Source organism: Lichenostomus cassidix, chromosome 4A (assembly GCF_008360975.1).
Source record: "Lichenostomus cassidix isolate B80296 chromosome 4A, HeHo_3.0, whole genome shotgun sequence".
Lineage (NCBI taxonomy): Eukaryota > Metazoa > Chordata > Aves > Passeriformes > Meliphagidae > Lichenostomus > Lichenostomus cassidix.
Window position 1 is genome coordinate 13,238,428 of NC_139485.1, and position 13,010 is coordinate 13,251,437.

Consider the following 13,010-nt stretch of genomic DNA (forward strand, 5'->3'; position numbering starts at 1 on the left):
GGAGGCACAGTGGGATGAGGGATGCTCTAATGCCACTCATTTCCAAATGTCAGCACTCCCATGCTGAGGGTGATGACCAGCTCCCTGCATCCCCATCTCCCTCACAGGGCACTAGCTCACAACTGTCATGGCTAATCTGCAATGGCCACACTGAGGGGACAGCCAAGGACAGGCTGGCTCAGCACAGGTGAAGCCTTGGCACTGCACTTGTGCTTCTTGGCTCACCTCTGTTATTCCTGACTGTGACTCAATCCCAACAGATGCAGCAGAGAAATGTCTTCCATGTACTGGTAGACATTCTGTTTTCACCATCCCAGGACAAATTTCACAACCTGAAGGGAACACCTACTTATCGGTGTGGCAACAGCACATCCCATGCCCTCACGGGTTTTAAAATAAATATATCAATAATAGGGGGAAACAACTCTTGTGGGTCACTTGTACTGCTCTGAAGTGAGTGATATTCCCTGGCTCTCCAGACCCTCCAAAAGCAGGAGACTCTGAGGGAAGGGAACATCCAGCACTACATCCCCTGCACAGATAAGCACTCAGAGGAGAGGGTCACTGCTCTTTCTACAGGTGAGGCATCTGGACACCATGGAGTTGGGCTGGCAGAACTCTGCCAAGTGATTTTGATGGACCCTGGCTGGGGAGGGCAGGGCCAGGGACCATCAGTGGGGCAGCTGTGGGACTTACTGGCAGCCAGGACCAGCTCTTTGTGGAGCTTGTACGTCATGACAGGTTCAGACAGGTTCCTGCAACAACCAGAAAGAAAACTGAGCTCTGCAGGGCAGCGTGACCCACTTGTGACCCATCTTGGACTGATGGGAAAACTGGCTCATCCCTCAGTGCCATCAGGTTCCACCTCCCCCCGCAGGCAATATCACACGCCAAAAAGCTCTCCCCGTGGGACTGGGGGGTTTTGTAATACCCATATTTATCATTCCTCTTCCCAAAGCCTTTGTCACGTTGCCCTTCTCAACAGCCAGATGTGAGTATCTGGCAGCTCATTCCACCTTTCATTTGGATCAGCCCCAGTCCCCTTTGCCTCAGTGGGGCAAGTGTGACCTGCAGTGCTACCTGAGATAGAATTTCAGTGAGCTGGTAATGGTCTTGATGTCCCAATCCCCACTCTGGAGATCCACGTCCCCAGGGCATTTCGGATCTGGAGGAAGAATGAAAAGGTTTTAGAATAAAGTTCATTCTGAGGTTGCTAATAAATATTCTGCTCAGTCTGGGGGTTTCCTCTCAAGACACACGAAACCACAGCAGTGCACAAAGAGAACTCCTGATTCCCCTGGCTGGGAAAGGCAGAACAACAGCACCAGTATCAGGATTTTGGAGAAGCTGGGGAGCAGTGCTAATGAGGCACAAAGAAGGAAGCACAAGGTAAAATTTAGGCAGTGCTGAAAAGTCACCGAGAGCATATTCTCTATAGTTTGTTTTTTCCCAAGGCTGGCAGAAACAACATCTTTCAACAAGTCCAAGACAAGCTTTCTGACATCCAAAGTAAACTGAATGTCAGCTCCAAACCCTCATTTGCAGCTAGTCCCCCAAAGGCTCCTCTGGAAGCATTCCCTCTTGCTGCACAGAGAGGAGGGAGCTCAGGGGAGGCCCAGCAGTGTGGTTTGCTCCTGCCTACCCTCATTGATAAACCACATCATGTCTGTGGCGCCACGAAATGAAGGATGTGGTTGTAGGATGGGGGGAAGCTGGACTACAGAAATAAACAGCAGGATTTACTTTTAAAAATAAATAGGAGTAGAGATAAAAAAAAGGTTTAAAGTTATCTCCTTAGAGTGGTTAAGGATGAAAGCCTACTGCAGCAGTTATTTCTGTGGTGTTGGACTTTATTGTGCATTCATATGCAGGGGGCTGGCAAGTGGTTACCCAGACCCGTGCAGATAAACAAAACAAAAAGCCACTCATTGGTGGGACTCAAAGGAGAAAACCACAGAGCTGCTCACAGGGAGGGTGAGAATCAAGCAGCAATAGAACCTGAGACTCAGCAATGAGTCACAGGCCAGTGGAGCTGGGCAGATGCCTGAAGTCATGGCTGTGTGAGAATTGGGCACAGCCAGACACCAGTGCAAACCAAGGTTTTAATAAACAACATCCAGAGTAGAAGCAATGGGAAAAAACAGCCAAAGTCTTTGAATGCTGCATTAATATCAGATGTCTGAGCTGACGTGAGCCTGAGGCACGCAGGCAGCGTGGTGAATGCAATCCCTGCCCTGTGCTCCACCCCGGGGCAGGGCTGGGGAGAATAGCTTGGCCTTGGGCACGTGGGGATCGACCTCGGGGCTGCCCTGAGAAGCTCACAGGTGACCATGAGGTGAGGGTGTGATGGCCTCAGCAGGGCCCAGCCCAGGAGTGCCTGTCCTGGCACAGAGCAGTGCTGCTGAGCCCCACAACCTGCTGAGATTACAAAGACTGCCCCCAGCTGCGAAACTTTTATGACAGACAGATCAGCCACAGGAAGGCTCACAGCAGAAACACATCAACTGACTTTTTAACATGTACTTTGACTCCTCAATGTACACACTGCACACAGAGAGGTGCCCTCATCCTTCCAGGGAAAAACCTTACACGAGGGTGGAGGGCTCCCTGCAAAGGCCACCTTCCCAGTTCAGCTCATTGTGTTATCCCAGGAGAGAAGGGGAAGATGAGCCTCAGAGGGGTTGCAGGGACCAAAACCCATGCTGGACATTTCTCACTGTGGAACCCAACTCTCTCTGTCCCTCACAAACAATTCAAGATCAGGACAGTGTAATTGCACAGAATAATTAATTCTTACCAAAAAAGGCATTCAGCAACTTCTGCACCTGGATATTGCTGCCAACAGTCCGGTACACACCCTCTGTAGTGATTCCTAAGAGGACAAACGCAAGACTGTCAGCCCAGGTTTCCCACTGGTGGATCAAAAGCCCCATCTAGTGGAGCTGTTTTCCTGCTGCGGGTTTTGTCCCACACCCGGGGCTCTGTGGGCAGGGACTCTGCTCAGCCCAGGCAGCCATGGCCACAGCACCACGGTGGTCACCATGTCACGGTCAGGTGAGCACAGCCAGGGCGTGGGACACACAACTGCCCATTTCTGGGGAGTGCTGCCTTATCACAGATTTGCTCAAACCCTCACAGAAGACAAACACATTGAAGTACAATCTGAAAACACTGGCCAGTGCTGAGACAGGCAGAGCCACTGCCTCTCCCGGCTCTGAGCAGGGTCTTAGTACCCCTGTTGCTCTCCACTCCAGTGGGCTTTGGCTGCCACAGTACCAGAAATCTGGAGATGAATCCAGGCCCCTGTCCCACACTGGTGGTGCTCACTGGATGTTCACTGGTGCAGGCTGGGTGGTATGTGACAGCCCAGAGGATAAGCTGCCACCCCTCTACCTGCTTCTGTTCTGCTGCTTCACAGAGTGGGGCTGAAGGAGCCTGAAGCCACCCCTCAGCCCTGCTGTTCTGCTGCCCAACAGTGGGTGTGCTCAGGGCTAAAACTGAGAAAACCATGAGTGAAAACAGCAGAAAGGTGGGAGTTCAACCCCAATCAACTTTGGTACAACATTCCAGAGCAGGTAGGATTTCTGCTCTTCAAGAACATGCATTTAACTGAAGAACATCCATTCCTCAGCTAAAAGCTGAAGTCCCATGTCAGTGACTAACACTGTACTTCAAGAACTGCAGGGTAACTCGAGGCCATGGGAGGCATGGCCAGGCCGGCTGAGCTCCTCACCTTTTGTCTCCACTGCATTGATGCACTTCCGAACAAACTTGAAGCCGACCTCGTTGAGCTCCACTGTTTTGGACAAGAAAGCTGTGTTAGCTGCCTGAGCACTCCTGGAGACCCCTGGGACACCCCTAGCCCCAGTCACAGCCCCTCTTGGCACCCAGAACTGCAGTGCCCCACCACACAGCATAATCACACCTGCACCCACATCCTGCACACCCTCAGGAAAACAGCATTCTGGACATCCTGACAGGAGTTACTAGTTTCATATGTTCTCCCAGTTTTCCTCAAATTTATTTTGAGTTGCAGCACTGTTCCCTACCCCCTCTCTGTCTTTAGTGATAACAGTGTACATCAGTGTTTAATAATAAAAGTATAAATCATGTGGATTCTGTCTGATAAAGACTTGAATAATAACTTTCAGAGCAAAATCTTTAGTTAAAGCTCTTCCCCATCATGGGACTGTGTAATTTCTAATTATCTGCATCACTAGGATTAAAAAGCAAAATCAATCCAGCTTGATGCGCTGAGGAAAGCTGAGCACAGGGCTTGTTCCACTGAACTGGGAAATCCTATGGGATCCCTGCATTTGCAGCAGGTTGTTTACAGTGATTCTGTCTGCTCTGAGCAACAGCAACACCAAGCTCAGACGTCTCTTAGCCCTGCCCCAGGAATAAGCACAGACCCACTTGCTGCTTGATACTGAGGGCTGTGATACCACTGGAATTCTTACCAGCTCTAATCTATTACAAGGAGAGAATGTTTATCCAGTGAAACCCTAATTCACATTCCTCCCAGCGTGCGATGTGAACATGGCCACACAGCAGGTTTGTGCTCATGCTTCTGGGAATGCTCCCTCCGTGCTCATTAGAGCCAGCTGGTTACAGTGCTAATGAAGTGAGCTCTGAGACAGAATGCAGGTTTCACCCAGCTAACAGAGCCCCAGAGTGTTCCAGGGCTCTGCAGGGTACTCTGCTGAGAGGGGGACATGGGACACGGTGGTGGGTGGGAGATTCAATGCCACCCCTACTGCCCTATGAGAATCTTTGTTAAGGAATACATCCTCAGAACCTCTCACTGGGGTTTGGAGGTGCAAATTGAACCTCACATGGCTAGATAAAAACTGCTTACTCCTGGCTAAATAAAAACTGCTCACTGCAGTTGTGTGCAACTCGTTCTTATCTGGGCTCAGTGCCAGACACTGTGGTACAGAAGTGACACTGCTGTCATGGAGCGGGGACACTGCTACTCAGCAGGAATAGAGGATGAGTGTATCAGCAAGGAAAACCCTCCAGGCTATGAGAGCCCAAAGAACAACAACAGAAGTGACTCACTTTCTTCCTGTTTCGTGATGGGACTATGATAGATCTGAAAAAGGAAGAAGGAATGGGGGAGGGAGAAACAAAAACATCATCAGCGTGATTTGGTATTTATTTCTGAAAGAAAATGCAGCACCCAATAAATCACTCATAAATCACCCATAGATTACCCAGAGGCAATCACAGCTAAAAAGACAATGTCCCACAGAAATGTCATTTTATAATTAGGCAAGAATCCATTATTTGCAAAATCAAGGAGTTTCTGCCGCCTCACTGCATTTCACTGGGGCACCTATTGCTAGGGAAATTCTCTGTTCTGTAGGCAAACCACAGGGCTCTGAGCTCTGCTCAGACTGAAGGAAGGAAACACCAGCAGGCACAGAAGGTGGGAGAACTCGGGTGCAGGGTGGACAGTGCCACCTTTGCAAAGGCTGCTAAGAGCAGGAACAGACAAAACATCATCTCTGGCAGGGAGTGAGGAGCAGAAATAGGGATGAACCAGCCTCGGAAAGGTCAGTCCTCAGCGTGGCTGGCACAGCCAGGGAACATCCCGAGATTTAAGGGGGAAACCCAAAATCCCCAATGGGAGCTGTGCCGAGGGAACAGCACGGTGATCGTGTAGCACTGATCCCGAGCAGCAGCCGCCGGCAGAGGACACTGCTCAGCAGCACATTCCAGCTGGGAACAGCTCCAGCAACACTCACCGGCTCCTTCCCGTCCATGGCCTCCATCCACAGCCTTCGGTTGGCTTCGGAGAGCGCCTGCAGCGTGATGGTCCCGGACCTGCGTGGAATTCCCCCAGGGACAGGCAGGGAAAGGAAGGAAAGTTGTTTTTAATAGACAGCAAAGAGGGATTTGCTGCAGGCCTGCGGGTTTGGGGCTACCAGATGCAAAGCCTCTCACCTTTCATTAGTTTCAATGTCAAAACAAAACCTTTTGTCTATGGAGTCGGTCTTTCTCCTTACACAGGATTTCAGGGTCAGGTCCAAGGTGCCCTAAGAGAGAACACAAAAGCCAAGGTGAGAGGACAGAAATACAGGAGACTTCGGGTTCCTCAGACCCCTCAGCTGCATGGCACTGAGTCCTGACATTCCAATGACATTGGTACCAGGAGCACAGGTGGTCCTACCACCATGATCACAGGCAGTGGTAAGAAGCTACGAGTTCCAGGCTTGCTCTCAGCCAGAGAATATTCTGGACTTCACAGCACTACTCCACACAGCAGCACTCTGCCTCTGCAGTACTGGAACGCTGCTCCAGCAAACCCAGCAAGGCACTCCCTGGTCTCTGAGGCCAGGACCACACTCACCTGTGCTCTGACACAGCTGGGTCCTAATTTTTATCAGGGCTGACCATCAGTACCAATTACCCACACCATCAATGATCCAAATGGCTTTATACTAACACTGTGTAGCAAAGAGATGTACATTTCCTGACCCTAGCTACAGCAGATGTTCTCTGGAGAGGCTCAGCTCTGCCCGTGGGTGTTCAGGTCCTTGTGCTCCACAGCAGAGCTCATTCATAACTTGACTGTAGGTTTGTGGCCTGATGGTGCAGGCTACCAGACTGCCAGAGTTTGGGAAAGGCACTAAGTTTTTCAAGCCCTTAGCTGCAGTAATGTGCCTTACTAGACATGCTTATAGCATAGATGACAACAAATCTCTCCATACAATAGTTTGGACATTTCTTTGCCCAGATCCCTGCCAAGGGCTTGCAAAACATCCATTTTATTTTTCTGCTGCAGTGTGCAGAGCCCTGCCAAAGCCAGACCATGAGCTCACACACTGGAGCACATACGCCTGGCTGCAAAGGCCCCGGGGACCACTCCATGGCAGAGGAGGGTGTGGGACTCAGCTGGAGGCACTGGCTGTGCTCCTTCCTCCCACCCCTCCCCTGTCACGTGGAGGGACTGAGGGAACTCCCTGACTTTGGTAAACCAAAGCACTTTGTGAAAGAAGTAGTTACCCAAATTGCTGCCTTAGTGCAGTTTGAAGCTGCACTCTTGCACTCTCCCCTCCCAGCACTGTCCCAGTCCCACAGAACCAGTGCTGAGAGCAGAAATCAAAACACAACCCAGTGCTGTGAGCACATGCCGAGGCAAGGAAATGCTGCATTTGGAAGCAGTAACTCCTGTAGTAACTTGAGTCATTCAGGCACTTCAGTGGCTGCCCCAGTTCTTGTGCAGCCCAGGCTGTGGCTCCCAGCCCACGTGCAAGGGGAAGGATCAACATCAGCTCATCCAGAGAGGCACAAGTTTCACCCCAGACCGAACTCACGGGTCAGCACTGTCCAGTATTGCTCATATCCCATGACCCATTTCTGCTGCCCAACTCTGCAGAGCCTGGGCTCCCAGGGCCACAGTGGAGTGAGACCTCTCCTCACCACAGTGCCTCTTCCAGGTGACACCAAACTGCCCTGTGCAGGCAGGCAGGGAGGGGACAGAGCCCACCCCTCTGCTCTGTGGCACCTGCAAGGTCAGCTGTCACAGGAAGGGAGGCTGTGGGTGGGTGGAAGGTGGGCCCAATGGTTGGGCCAATGTTTGCAGACATTCAACTCACTTGCTTAGCTCCAGGCTTCTGGTCTATGGGTGTCATCCGTAAGGTTTTTGCTTCTTTTTCGTACTGGCAGTAATACTTGACCCAGGAGATGCCCAGCGCCCCTGTGGAACACAAGAGAGGCTGGAATCAGGGACAGGGCTGTAGCTGGATGCAGCCTGCAAGGCATGGTCAGTGTCACCCACATGTCCTCCCGTCTCTGGAGATGGACACTGGCAGCCCTGAGGGACATTTCCCTTGCAAGTGTCCCCATGGGCAAGAGCCAGAAGAAGAGCAGGAGAGAAGGAGGAGGAGATGAAGAGAGAAGCAGGAGGGGAGGATGAGCAGGAGGAGGGGAGGAGGAGAGAGGGAAAGAAGGAGAGGAGCACAGGGCAGCAGCCTCCTCCAGCACCCTCCCAACTCACTGCTGGTGAAAGGGCATTTGTGGGACTCTGGCCACAAGCCAGGCTGGTTTGGCCAAGACCTACACTGGCAGGATCCTACATGTCCTGAATGCCCTTTTCACACACCACACTACTTTCTCCTGTTGGTGAAAAGTCAAAAATAAAGACAACAGCAGCTTTAAAATACTCTGAAGTTCCTATTTCTATCACACTGGATTTATTGTCACTTTTCTCTGGTTTTTTACCTGAACCCCTTCATAGGAAATAACTTAACTAGTTTTTTTCCTGTAATTTATTTTTAAGTTGTCAGGAGAAACAACTTTTCATACTTGATTTATAGGGAAGCATAAACAGAAGCAGCAAATAGCCACTGGCCTACATGAACATGCCAATTTGGGGGCTAAAATTACTGTGTGTGCTTTCTTTTAAAAGCAGGACAAACAGACATACAAATACATGTATAAACAGATTTCTATATAGGATTAAGAATGAATGCTACAAAGTTGTCTGTAACCTCAGAGGTCACAGTTTTGCACAGACTCATGTCCCCTGAGCATTCCTGCTGCGTGGCCATGGAGAGCTGCAGCCAGGGTTTGGAAAAGGCTGAATTTGGTTTGACTTGATTCTGCGCAGAAGTTTCACCCTCAGCAGCTTAACTCAGCACTGGTTCCCACCTTGGCTGTGCTCAGCTGCCCGCAGAGGCTGCCAGAAGGAGGCTGGGCAGGACACCAGATTCATCCTGCTAAAACAGAGCCAAGGCAGAGTCTGCCAGAGCTCCAGGCTCTGAAGTCATAAATCCCATCTCATCAGAGCACAGGGCAATTAGCCCTGTGCTGTCACAGCTCATGTCACTTGGAGAAAGTTCTGTGCCACTACTGACAAAGCTGCCAGCTGAAGCTACCGGTGCTTCCCTGGGCACTGCAGGCGGTGACACCCCAGGCGCCACAGGGACTGGCAGAAGGTGACACCCCAGGCGCCACAGGGACTGGCAGAAGGTGACACCCTGGACATGCCATGCCCTGGCAGGGGTGACACCCGGTGCAGCAGGGCTGGCCTGGGCATGGGAGCTGAGTACAGCCCACAGCTGAGCTATGTCAGGGCAGCCCAGCCCTGCAAATTCCCTATTGCATCCAAGTGCATCCCAAAGTCATTACATTTCTCCTGAGTGTACAGGTAGCCCTCGATGGTTGGCTGCCCAGGCAGCTTGCAGGTTAGGGGTGCTTCCTTCATCCTCTTCTTCAGATCTTCCAGCTCCTCCCGCGTGCTGGAAAAGTGATTCCTTGTCTGGTAACAGAAAAGAAACAGAGCATACTTGAACATGAGCAAAGAGTAAGCTGCATGTATTTATTCCTAGATAAATCTGAGGTGCTCTAGCAGAAATGAATCAGCCCCCAAGGTACAAAACATGGAAACCACTCCACAAATCCACATCAAAACTCTGGCTGTAAGAACCACTGAGCTCCTAGATCGAAGAGACACACCATGTGCAGAGATGGCACTGGAGTGCCACAGCTGGGAGGTCACTTGTTCCCTTAATTAAAGAACTTCAGCACATTTCATGGCTGGGTGGAGCAGAGGCACCTGAGCTCCTGTTCAACACCATTGCTTGGGTAACAGGTGTATTCTACTCCCAAAGGTGTTGATTCCCAAAGGATCATTCAACATTGCTTGGCATGAAAGAGTAACATCAACACAGGGTACAAAATCAGCCATTCTGATGGAATACTACTTCGACCAATTAATGAGCCAGCAGCAAAACAGCTTGGCTCAGATTTATGGCTGTTGTTCCTCAGGAATGAAGGCCAGTCAGGAAAGTCTGAGGATAAGGGAAACAGGACTCAGATATTCTACCCCATGAGCACACTAGGCCAGCAGAGGAGCTTACCAAAGCATGTAGCAAGCATGTAGTAAGCCAGTACCATTAAGATCAAGGTTAGAGGCCTTCTTAGAGTACAATTTCGATTTCATGGAACTGAAAGAAAATCTCAGGCTTGTTTATGCACCAGGTTAAATGATGCAATAGCCCCTTTCAGGGAAAGCAATTTCATAGACCTGTGAACTGTCCTGTGCAGGAGAGGGCAAAATGCACGTGAACCAAGAAGTAAATAATTGTATCTGCAGCTCCCACAATGCAAGCATGGCCAGACTGCCTGAGTGGAAAGACCTTGCCATCAGAGCTGAGTAAATCCAAATGAGAACAGAAGTCACACAGGAAAGTCCTTCAGCTGGGCAGGGACTCACATTCTGCAGGCTGAGCTGGAGCTGCTGCTTGTATGGGAGGAAATCCTGCGTCAGCTCCACTGTCAAGTTGTTGTAAGTGAAGAGGCTGTGGAGAAACGCCAGCACCTGCAATGGAGGGAAGGGACATAATGAACTTCTGTGTTTATAATTGAAGAAAAGATGGACAGAGGGTGGCATTTCAGAAATTACATATACAATTATTTTTTCCTTACAACTTTGGAATGATGCCAGCCTTGGTATGGCTTATCCACCACAGTGTCCCTAAAGCCCAAGGTACCATCCACTCATCTGACAGACAGCCAGAAGAAACAGGGCTGGAGCTTCACAGTGCTCCAGCAAGCACCATTAAGGCTGTCAAGATGCAGCATGCCAAGGGTGCAAGGTTAACTCCTGCCCCACAGGACTGAATCCAACCTGGAAACTCATCCCTTTCTTCCACTGCCAGCACATTTGAGCATCAACCAATGAGGCTGAGAGAAAAGGAAGCTCCTACCGGCTCCACAATACTGAATTTCTTGCTTTCTTGTACTTCCTGGATCTGGTACACATACTCGAGGGAGGACTCAAAGAAATTGTGTCTCTCTTTGTCCACCTGAAGGTCAGCCTAGAAGAAAGAGGGAAAGGTGGAAAAAGAAAATACATCACATTTTGTTTGAAAATATTTGACTCGCTTTTGTCTGTCAGCCTAAAGATAGTTCTGTCCTCACTAAAAACAGTCTGCCAGGTGTCCAGCCTGGCTTTGAACTGGAATATTGGATATTCTTCTAAGACTGCCCATTTGTGGCTCTCTTTCATTCAAGGATCCAAAACCTCCCTCTGCAAGGACAAGGCTTTCCCAAAGCTCATTTGTTATTTTAGCACAAGCCTTTTCTCCACACAACCCTGTGAGGACAAGGCCACCACCCTCTTGCCTCACTCCATCTGTGTCCCAGAACCAGCAATTCTGGAGCTGCAGCAGGAGCACACAAATCTCCCAGGGCTCACACACACCGCCTGCCTGGTCTGACAGTTCCAACCACATCCAGCTGCTCTGCTGTGGGCTGGAACAGCTGGGTTTCCTTCCTTGCTGCAACATGCCTGCAGCAGCACCAGCTGGAAGGAACCCTTCCTCCTCTGCCTGCCCCCACAGCCACCCAAAAGCACCAGCAGCAAGGCAGGATGCCAGGCCAGCAAAAGGAATAATAACTGGTTATTTTTCAGCCAAAATACTTCCCCAGATGAAAGGGTGGCCAGTCCCCAGCTGTGCCAGTTCCACTGGTCACTGCCCTACACCATCACAGTGACAACAAGCAATGACAATGCATAAAGCCACTACCAGCATCCACCAGACATAGGAGAACTATAAGCTTGATTTTCCTGGTCTCACATAGAGAATCCAGGCTTTTGGTGGATTTAATTGATTATCAGTTTCAACAGGTTACTGGAAGGGATGATTCGTCTCCCCCTTTTTTAAGACATAGAGCAGCTGGTGGTGTTGCTTCTGGATCCAACTCTGAGGAAAATTCCATACACACCTCCTGTAACTGAGATTCCTTCTTTTTGGAAGACAAATGCAAGTGGCGATCCAGCATAGAGTAAAACTTCTCACCATCCTTCTCAAACTTTTTCTTTCTTTCCTGTAGATGCAAGAGGTTGAAGCAGAACTAGTTACTGGCATTTTCCAGACAAGAAATGTATCAACACCAAGATCCTTTGTGCAATTTTGTATTCCCATGGACAAATTTTGGTCAACCCGGCCAGAGAACAAGAGGCCATTTGCTCTGCTTTCACAGCCCTTTGCCTACCTTGGATGCAGCTACACCTCAATACCCTCAAGTAGCAATACTCTGTGGCACAAGAAGTATTTTTTCATGCCAACATCATGACAAAATCCCCATCGATGAGGTGCTGCTCCCTCTCTCAATCTCTTCAATATCCACTAAACTGGAAGTGTATTCATACATTGAAACCCGGTTCACCATCTGCTGACATGCTGCTCACACAGCCCAGAAACAACTGGGCAAACACTGCAATGTCAGAGGCACATCAAGGTCAAGAAAAGGTTCATTAGAATTTGGCAGCTCTCTGTTCTAAAGGGTTTATCATTTGTTTCTGAAGAGTACCAGAAGGAAAGCAGAAGCCTGGAAGGTCGACAGGCGGGCAGGAAATCCTCATCTGCCTGTCAGCCGTTGTGCAAAGAGAGCACAAATGAACAAGAGCAGCAAACAAGAGACACTCAAGAAGGAACCCCCAAGAGCAGGCAGGGAGCAGCAGAACCGAGCACCAGGCTGTTTGCTTCTGCCTTGCACTGACTGAGACACTGGTAAGCATGAAACAACCAGAGTAGGGGCCAGGTTGACAAATACCCACTTCAGATGGAAACTGAGATATCAGGCATTCCTGGCAGGCAGCTAAATTACTAAAATCAGGAAATTCCAGCCTGGCAGCAGCCTCAGTACAGCAGTTGAGAGCTGCTGTACACATAGTGCAGGTATGTATGGGATGCCCAGATGCTCTGTCCGGCTTTTGAAAGCTCAAGAAAGTGGAAAGCCATTAGGAAGTTCCAGCTTCTTGGGGAATTACTGCTATCTTTCAACACCTATCTCCTGAAAGCCCTGAAATCCTGTTCCCTTGCCCCCACTCAGAAATTCATGGATAAGCAAGCACACACCAGTGCTGCCACAAACCAGAGCAGATGGACTCTGCTCTGCTAATACCCAGGCTCAGACTGCTGGGTATTAGAGATTTTCCTCATGAATTCAGTAGTGACCGCAGCTTCCCCTGCCATGAAGTTTTTCTTCCTCAT

The 13,010-nt window shown here is 49.9% G+C and overlaps 1 protein-coding gene across 2 annotated transcripts in view; it reads right to left on the reverse strand.

The window, feature by feature from the left end:
- OPHN1 (oligophrenin 1) overlaps positions 1-13,010 on the reverse strand; it is a 49,651-nt gene that overhangs the window by 11,914 nt on the left and 24,727 nt on the right. For both annotated transcript variants that reach the window (XM_085060612.1, XM_085060611.1), the window contains exons 5-16: positions 11,740-11,841; positions 10,719-10,829; positions 10,226-10,330; positions 9,139-9,268; positions 7,605-7,705; positions 5,950-6,041; positions 5,751-5,829; positions 5,062-5,095; positions 3,734-3,796; positions 2,798-2,872; positions 1,081-1,165; positions 697-755 (exon numbers count right to left, since the gene is read on the reverse strand). In XM_085060612.1, coding sequence (XP_084916738.1) covers positions 697-755; positions 1,081-1,165; positions 2,798-2,872; positions 3,734-3,796; positions 5,062-5,095; positions 5,751-5,829; positions 5,950-6,041; positions 7,605-7,705; positions 9,139-9,268; positions 10,226-10,330; positions 10,719-10,829; positions 11,740-11,841 — 1,036 coding nt within the window. The remainder of the gene's footprint in view (positions 1-696; positions 756-1,080; positions 1,166-2,797; positions 2,873-3,733; positions 3,797-5,061; positions 5,096-5,750; positions 5,830-5,949; positions 6,042-7,604; positions 7,706-9,138; positions 9,269-10,225; positions 10,331-10,718; positions 10,830-11,739; positions 11,842-13,010) is intronic.